Source organism: Sinocyclocheilus grahami, unplaced genomic scaffold (assembly GCF_001515645.1).
Source record: "Sinocyclocheilus grahami isolate Dianchi unplaced genomic scaffold, SAMN03320097.WGS_v1.1 scaffold49.1, whole genome shotgun sequence".
In the NCBI taxonomy this organism is placed as follows: Eukaryota; Metazoa; Chordata; class Actinopteri; order Cypriniformes; family Cyprinidae; genus Sinocyclocheilus; species Sinocyclocheilus grahami.
In genome coordinates this window covers 1,195,038-1,204,285 of record NW_015505228.1, presented here as the reverse complement: position 1 = coordinate 1,204,285, position 9,248 = coordinate 1,195,038, and the positions used below count along the sequence as shown (strand labels likewise).

The 9,248-nt window shown below is 37.0% G+C and overlaps 1 protein-coding gene across 1 annotated transcript in view; it reads right to left on the bottom strand.

Moving 5' to 3' along the window:
* LOC107583082 (synembryn-A-like) overlaps positions 1–6,357 on the bottom strand; it is an 8,670-nt gene extending 2,313 nt beyond the window's left edge. The window contains exons 1-10 of the mRNA XM_016269177.1: positions 6,240–6,357; positions 6,060–6,150; positions 5,704–5,751; positions 5,437–5,454; positions 4,425–4,517; positions 3,229–3,848; positions 2,977–3,112; positions 1,545–1,725; positions 1,404–1,498; positions 812–956 (exon numbers count right to left, since the gene is read on the bottom strand). Coding sequence (XP_016124663.1) covers positions 812–956; positions 1,404–1,498; positions 1,545–1,725; positions 2,977–3,112; positions 3,229–3,848; positions 4,425–4,517; positions 5,437–5,454; positions 5,704–5,751; positions 6,060–6,149 — 1,426 coding nt within the window. The 5' untranslated portion in view covers position 6,150; positions 6,240–6,357. The remainder of the gene's footprint in view (positions 1–811; positions 957–1,403; positions 1,499–1,544; positions 1,726–2,976; positions 3,113–3,228; positions 3,849–4,424; positions 4,518–5,436; positions 5,455–5,703; positions 5,752–6,059; positions 6,151–6,239) is intronic.
* Between the last annotated feature and the right edge of the window lie 2,891 nt (positions 6,358–9,248).

Here is a 9,248-nt window from a genome sequence, read left to right as displayed (position 1 = left end):
AGTATGGGCCACCATACTTGGCCACATGTCATTTCACTTTCACTTTCAATACATCAGTTATACCCCTTGTGATTTTTAAAAAGCAGTTGCTAGCATGTGGCTAAATGGAACTACAGAGGTTGTGAAAGTGAAAGTGACGTGACATATGGCCAAGTATGGTTACCCATACTAGGAATTAGTGCTCTGCATTTATCCCATCCTAAGTGCACACACACAGCATTGAACACACACACCATGAACACACACCCGGAGCAGTGGAGGACAGGGACATTAAACATCATCACAACCAAACGGACATCACAGGTTCATCTACTCACTAGTCTGCTTTTACAGCCTTAGTGTATTTATAATAGCAATCTTGCAAACTATTTTAACTCAAACTTTAAGGAAAAATGTTTATAAATAAAGATTGAAAGAGTTTTCCAAAGCAGTGGTGTGACATTAATGTCATGCAACCTTGGTGTAGTTTGTATATAGGCTACATTTAGCTTTTACTTCTGGCGATTGTATTTAGGCTTTAAAATGCATAAAAGCTGTGTTCATTTGTGTCGATTATCATGATGAACAAAACATGTAAGAATCATAAAGAGCTTATTTTCTGCAATAAACCACTTGAAAAATCATGTTTGGTTTTTGTCAAGGGTAGCAGGGAGCTATTAACCTCTGGGTTGGCCTACAAAAATACTTCACCCCAGCAGCACTTACATGTTCATACCATGATACATGAATATGACAATCATTCGGTATCATGGTATGTATAAAGTATGAATGTCAGTGCACTTTACATGATTCAGTAGATGCATCTATGTACCATTTTCTTTACACAGCACAAAGAGAAGCTCAGCCGCACAGTGTTTGATATCAGTGTCGACATGGGTCATTAGTCGCACTAGTTTGCTCCTCAGTGTGTTCCCCTGTTCAGGCCTTATCTCAACGTCTCTCAGTGGAGGCAGGATCTATTCAAAAATAGCACAGGATCAGGCTCCTGGTGCACAGCCATGAGAATAACAAGTATATGTTGAGTCAAACTTAATGTTTCAAGTTTATAGAGTGCTCCAAAAGTAACACCTATACTCACACCAAGGATGATTACTATAAGGATAACAATAACTATACAGTTTTTAGTAATCGTTCTAATTCTATGAGTCCATACCACAGCTATAACGATAACGGCACAGAGGGAAAATGTAGTTAAATCACTTTCAGAATGAATTATCCAGCTGATATATAATAAAAACATTGACAGCCAAACAGACAACATGACTGCAGCATGCTCTTATAATAAGTTGAACGCTAATGTAATTATTGCTATAGTTATCTTTATAGTTATCGTTCTTGGTTTGAACATTTTAAAACACTGAAATGGTGAAAATGTTTTAAAAAGGTATTTTGAGGTATTGTACCTGCTGTCTGAGATAGTGCCTAGTTTCCCTGTGTGCTTTGCTGCTCTCAGTCAACAGGTTTAACACTGGAACCAACTTTTCCTTCAGCTTATAGCACTGTATAATTCACATTTAAAGACATTACATTTTATAATGAAATACCTTCCTGTCTGTTCACACTGTAGGTAATGTTGAACAGGGTCTTGAGAATCTCAAGGGCGTGCTGAGTCACCTCCTTACACACAGGGGGTGCTGTGAGGTCAGTCAGCACCTCATGCGTTTCACCCCAGCACACTTCCAAACACTGTTCCAGTGCAGCAGTCAGCATGGACACGCCGCGCTCCTGACAGGAAGAGCACACAGAATGAGTCTCTGAAATGCCCACAGAAAGGAAACGGGCAGTTTTGTGTTTTCCTAACACTTTCCTTTTTGTGGCCTTGATGACTAGGTGGTCTACACACTGATACTGCAGGGGTCCTCTAACTGTTGTTTTATTTCAAATGAATTGTTTTATAAAATTTGCATTCTACAAAAATATAAGTACATTTCAAATGGAATTAAAGTTAAAAGATAAAGTTCAGCTAAACGTTTCATTGTTTCAACACTTTAGAATACTGTTCCGTTGTTAATGAATAACTACACAGGAACAAATGACTAATGCACTATTAACATTGAAGTAACTACTAGTACCTAACAAGAAACTCTGATTAACGATTTAGTAAGTAATAGTGCTCAGTTGAAACTGGTAGTTAGCTAATCAATAACTATGCCTACTATTTTTTCATATATCCTGGAGAACTACTAAGAACTACTGTATACATGTTCATAATTAATGTGAATTGTGCATAATGTATAATTAATTCTAAATTGAAGATCATGGTAACCCAATAGTAATCAATAGTAATGTAATGACTCAAGTATTAACAAATCTTATAGGAACTACTGATTACTTGGATCAGTATTCTAAAGTAAAATTCTACAGTAACCCACTAATAATGATTTAAGTGTTACCAAATCTAGCAAAATGAATACTTTACAGAACCCTCAAAAGCTTACAATGATTTCGGTCATTACTAGGGAGTTATCATGATCTTCACTTTAGAATACTGATCCAAATAATTTGTAATTCCTTCTGAAGAATTTGGTAGTACTTGAGTCATTACTAGTGGGTTACCATGCCCTTCACTTTAGAATGAATTATACATTATGTATTATTCAATTATGAACCTGTATACAGTAGTTCTTAGTAGTTCAGGGAGGTATAAAAAAAATAGCAGTTACTGATTAGTTAATAGCGAACTACCACGTTCGACTAAGCCCTATTACTTAATAATTCAATAATCAGAGTTTCTTGTTAGATACTAGTAGTTACTAGAGTGCTAATATTGCATTACTCATGTGTTCTTGTTTAGTTATTCATTAATGATGGAAAAGTATTTAATGGGGAGTCCCGGCTCCATCTTTCTGTCCACCAAGCGTTCATTAGCCTGAAAAAATGTGTACTCCAACAATCCAATAAACTTTGAAAAATGTATTTTACAGTGTATGTATCACTAACAATACCTAATTCCATATTTGTATCATTGATTGTTACCTGTCTGAGCTCTATCCTAAGCTCAGGCCGTAAAGCAGTCAACAGAAAGAGAAGTCGCAGTTCATAAAACTGACCACTTGGAGGTGAGGAGGATTGTATACCGTCTTTAAGTCTCTCTGACAGGCCATGGAGCAACCTGGTGAAGAAAACAAAGGGCAAGAGAATGAGAGAGTGAGTTTTCTATAATGATATTGAAATATTTATTGACACCGTACTTCACAAATGCTTCACATGTAACAATTTGAGCCACACCTCAGGATACTGGCTCTCTCTTGTGCTTTCGGGCTATTGTAGATGACATTGCACAGGGCCTTCATTGCCTCTTTCCTCCAGACCTCTCCATCATCATACTCCTCCTCCCCCTCCTCATTCTTCTCTCCTCTAGCATCCCTCTTTCCTCTTGTCAACAGCCCACAAACCCCATCTTTCCTCACGTTTTCTTCATGGCGGTCGTTTTGTGTTTCTCTCCCAATATTACAGTTAGATGTCACATTCACAGGGTTGAACTGCAAGCCTCCTTCACTGACCAAAGGTTTAGCACAGGCTGCAGAGACACAGACTGAATCATCTCCCTCCCTGTAACAAGTTGTGTGTTGTGTATTGCTGCCATTATTATCCGGACGTGTCTCGGTCTCATTCTCAGGAGTGATATCACTGTGGGAGGATCCCCACTCAGCCTCCTCTTCTTCAGGCCAGGTAGGCAGGTCGGAGATGCCCCCGAGTCGAGCAAGAGTTAGAATGGCATTGTCCGTGATCAGGGGTGCCAAGGCCTTTCGATCGCGCGAGATAATTCGCAGAGTTCGCAGACACACCCTCAAAACTCCTGGCTGCAGCCGCATGCGAATGAACCAGATCAGAGCTGCAGCAAGCCTCTGGAAGAGACAGAGAGGAAAAGGTTTTTAGCATTGTATTTGATGGGAATATATAATCAAATACAACATGGCCAAACATATGTGGACAAGCTTTCTAATTGTCAATGTAAGGAACTGAAATTCAACTATAATTTAGAGACAGAGAGGAAAAGGTTTTTAGCATTGTATTTGATGGGAATATATAATCAAATACAACATGGCCAAACATATGTGGACAAGCTTTCTAATTGTCAATGTAAGGAACTGAAATTCAACAATAATTTTTAACGAACGATAGATAGATAGATAGATAGATAGATAGATAGATAGATAGATAGATAGATAGATAGATAGATAGATAGATAGATAGATAGATAGATAAGGAACTGAAATTCAACTGTAATTTTTAACTAGGGCCTATAGATAGCTAGATGGAACAATAGATAGGAAGGAAGAAAACTTTTCAATTTTGAATTTGGAAAATTAACTGGAATATATGGATGTGGTGCTGGGTTGTGCTTTTGGCCATATTTTATTAACGAAGTTGTAAAGAAAGAAGTTGTGAAAAAAAGTTTTGGAAAGAAGTTTGACTCTAACCCTGCGCAGAACAAGATTTGGATCCTCATTCTCATCAGAGTCCAAATCTGAGTCAGAGTCTGGAACATACTCTCTCACTTTATTCCTGCGGAACTGAATGGAGAAGAACAAACATTCACAAGAGACAAGTGAAAGAGAGGTAAACAAGCAAACAACAAAAAAAAACATAAGCTTTTGCAATAATGAGAGGTGACATGGAAAAGAATGAAGTCAGTGTCTGCCCTTCAAACTCAAGATTCAGATTTAAACCATGGTCTGCTTCTTTACATATAAACAACAGAACTCTGAAGTTCACTGAAGACTATTAAAGGCTTTTGGTACAAACCTTCAACACAGAGGAAAGATTACAAAAGCTTTAATTTATAAAAGCTTTATTTTGTGAGCCCGGGCATCATGAAGAGTGTAAAGCCCTGTTCACACCAAGCAAGATAACGATAAATATATAGTTCTAAAAATCTTTCTCAATATTAAAGAATAGCAGAGTCCACACCACAACTATAACGAAAAAGACAAAGAAAAACGATATCATTGGAATCACTTTCAAAACGATTTTTCTCCAGCTGATGAACGATAAAAAATTGACAACCAATCAGAATCCATCCTGCTGTAACGTGCTGGAGAATTTAAAGCGCTTAGAATAAACACACGATATTGTTCGCTGGTGTGGATGCTAATATCGTTACCTTTATAGTTATTGTTCTTGGTGTGAACAGGGCTTAACAGTGTAAATGGCTCTTGTGAATGCATGAGAACCAATAAATTATCTTTTTGACGCATGGCACAATAATTAGTGCAACAAAATAATGAGCTCAAAAGAGTTTACAGGCACATCCAACACAGACGCTCTGAGTATCGGTATGTACAGGGGCCCCAGGGTGAGATAGGCGGCGAGTATATTAGTTTCAGATTACACACCTCTCTGGTTTTTCTTCCCCACAGACATCTCACTCGCTTCTTTATTTAACTACAGCAAATACCTGCTCTTTTTCTGTAGGTCATGTGAAAGATTTACCTCTTCCAGCTCTCTTTGCTGTTCTCAGTTCAGCCGAGAATAATGAGTATGTGACAAAACGAGAGAAATCATGATTTAAAACATGCTTGAGAGTATTATATAGCCTACACCAAATGAATGAGATGAGGGTGAAGTGAGGGATAAAGATAAGTGAAGGTGGATGAGTGAGATTTACATTATTAGCTGTGTTAATCCAAGCCATGTGTGCCCTCGGATTGAGGGCAGACAGATAAACACTCAAACATTAGCACAGACTTTAGAATTTACCTTTCTTCTCTCTCTTTCTTCAACATCAAAAAAGAAACATTGTGAGTTCTGTGAATACCAAAGGGAGAATTAAAAGGTGAAATATATGAGGCAGCAGGATTTGAAGGCTCTGCAAATGCTAGACATATTAAAACTTCACCACACTGCAGAAATTGTAAAATTACTGGATAAGTAATGAGAAACACCCTTCAGGTTTACCCCAGTTCTGTTGTCATGGAAACTGATCATATCTGAGTGTTATAGAAGTAGTAGTAGATTCTAACAGTTTTTTTTCTGGCACAGTGATCATATTAAGCACAGTATTAATCTTATTATATTTAATTAAAATTCAGCATTGTGCTTGAAATTGTATTTACCTCAGTGTTGTAATCATCCAGATGTATTTGAACATTGTCCTGGTTGCCTTGTTTGATAAACTGAATAATCTTCTCCACGTCCACAGGCATTCTTAATAATTAATAATCAACCAAATATAAAATATGTTAACTTTTGTGAAGAATAGAATATTAGAGACACACTCATATTGCTGCACTTACCCTCTGTGGTTTTAAAAAGCACAGATTTTTAAAAATGTGATGAGTTTCCTTGCAAACGGCACGTGTTTAGTGTGTCTCTGCCTTCATATGTTCCTCTTTGTAATCTGACGGGCCTCAGATTTAGCTTTGAGTTTTTGAAACTAATCCCACCCATCCTCTCTCACTCATTCACAACACTGCAAATAAAACTCCATGATTGTGCATTTGGTCCTGTCTGTGGGCACAGGTTTGCTGTATATTGTATTCTTTCTTTCTTAATAATGTAAAAATAATACTACTTACTGCAAGAGTTATCCTCAGAACATGAGCTCTAATTAGTGAGAAAGCCAATAGGGCCAGACAATAGGAACCAAAAAAAAGCCTATGCTGGCATTCAGACAACACTGAGAAAAAGGGTTGGAGAGAGAGAAAAAGAGAGAGAGATGAAAGCAGCACCGGTTTATATAAAGCTTAATAGGGGTAATTAAACAAAGAAGGGGTCGGGAAGAGAAAGGCAGAGGTGAGCTGATAGAGGTAATTATTTGTACTGATTGAAGGTGATTATGTATTTATGTTCTACTGTTAGTGTTATCTGTATGCACCAAGGGTCTGAGAGTAACGTAATTTCAATTCTCTGTGTGTATGTGCTGTACATGTGGAAGAATTGACAATAAAGCAGACTTGACTTGACTTGACTTAATTGAGGCTAGTAGTTCAGCTCACTGATGGACCCTCATAAAACGCAGAGTCCATTAGAACAGAGAGAGAAAGAGACAATAACCCCAGCAATACTGGGCTGGACGACACTTTCACTCTTGACAGGGCACAATCAACCTTACCAGACAGGAAAGAGTTGCTATTTTGCGTTTCATGATCTGTTAAGTTTTCTCATGAGGAGAATGCACAGATCTGGACTGCTCCTGCTGTCGCTGTGTGCCGGCTCTCTGGTGACCCATAGCGGCGCGTTTGGGAATCGAAGGCTGCGCGGGATTCAGCTCGTGGAAGCGCTGCTGCTCGTCTGTGGTGAAAAGGGCCTCTTCTACCAGCCTGCCAGGCGTGTCAGAGAGCACACTTTCCGTGAGTCTGGTTACAATTGCATCTCTGTGTGATGCATTCAGTAAGCTTTACAGTAAGAGACAGCCTACTGTCTGTCCATTTTTTTGTCAAAATTGTTTTGTGTAACAAGCATCAAGAGAACCCATTCAATGCAAACTAACGTTATTGGGTAAAAAAAGAAACATTTAGTAGGCCTATCACAAATTTGTATATCTATGTGTGTTTTTAAGAGGTTAAGAAGCTATATAATTCAAGTATTCAACTATCACTATCACCATCACCATTTTTTCAGAGTAATCTAAAAACATGTTGAGTAATGTTTTTAAAACATACCATATTTATTTAATTCCTTTTCATCTATAACCCCCCCCCCACCACCACCACCACCTAAAAATGTCATAAAATGTGATCATCATTTACTTACAGTTGTACCAAACCCACATGACTTTCTTACTTCTGTGCAACACTAAATAAAATTATATAGAAAAATGCCCAATCTGCCCATTTCTTCTATTGTTATTTAAATTAGAAATGAGACGTTTCTCAAAACATGTTATTTTAAGTTCAATAGAAGACAGACAGTCATACTGGCTTGGAATGACAAGAGGGTGAGTTCATTATGACATAACGTTCATTTGTGTTTGAACTGCCTATTCTTTTTAAGTCAGAAATTAATAGGATAGATTTATGATATATATTAAGCCATTAGACTACTCTATAAAAATATTATAAAATATTTTAATATCAAAAGGGTAGCATTTATGTGACAGTATCCAATTAATCGCTTGTAGCCAACCATCCCTGGTCTCCCCATCTCTTTAGTGTAACAGAGTAGCCTATGATATTTATTAGAAGTTAATGCAGGTCTTTCCATCTATATGCGTTGTGTAGAAAATGGAAAACTGGTTGATTAAATTAATTAATTTAATATCATTATATCATATAATTAATTAATTTGTAACACTGCTCGTCTTTCAACATGCGTCATGATAAGGAACAGTGTCCCCTTCCTGCGGCAGACTGGAGCAGCTGCTCAGAGTGGAGAGAGAGGCACTGACAGAAGCACTGTTGCAAAGAGAGGTATTGTAGAGCAGTGCTGTCATTTCTACTGTGACTATTACGACCTGGAGGATTACTGTAACACATAGAGAGTCTGCTGCATGCACTTCAGCTGAGTAAATAACTTGCATTATTTAAGTACTGCAGGTCTGGGATAAGGTAGGCCTATTTGGATGATACCAACCTAATTATGAACAGCAGTGAATGAAGGATCACTCGAAATGTTACACAGTGGGCATGTTTATGATTAAAATGTTTGCATATATAAAAAAAAAAATCTGACTGTTTTTGTTTGTGTTGCACAATACAAAGGGTAGGATGTTATAGCAACACCAAGGAGATGGGTTTGATTCCCCGGCAATGCATGAACTGATAAAAATGTATAGGCCTATACCTTCAATGCAACGTAGGCTAACTCTTAAAAAATAAAAGTGCATAAAAAAATGAACGCATTATTGAAAACAATACAAATGTTTATGACAAAAAAAGGACACAAAGCAAAATGTTTTCAAGACAGTTTGTGAACTTAATAATGTGAACGGTTAAAACTTTTTATTATGAAAAATTAACCATCATGAAAGTGCCAAACAAAAACCTAGCCATTATTCGGTTGCATTTAAAGACCAATTTAAAAACAAATACTGTATTATTAAACTAATAATAGTACTAAATAGCACTATTTCAAAATCACTTGAGTATCAGGCTCAAACAATCACCATATATTAGACCAACAAAAAATTAACTACATGACATTTATTAATTAATATAAATGTTAATGCAATATATATATATATATATATATATATATATATATATATATATTAATTACAAAGTAATTCCCTTTCACCTCTGATTTGCATCGTCACCGCCACAGAAATAGTCTTTGATGAAAAACATCATTTCCCATAAGCCCAT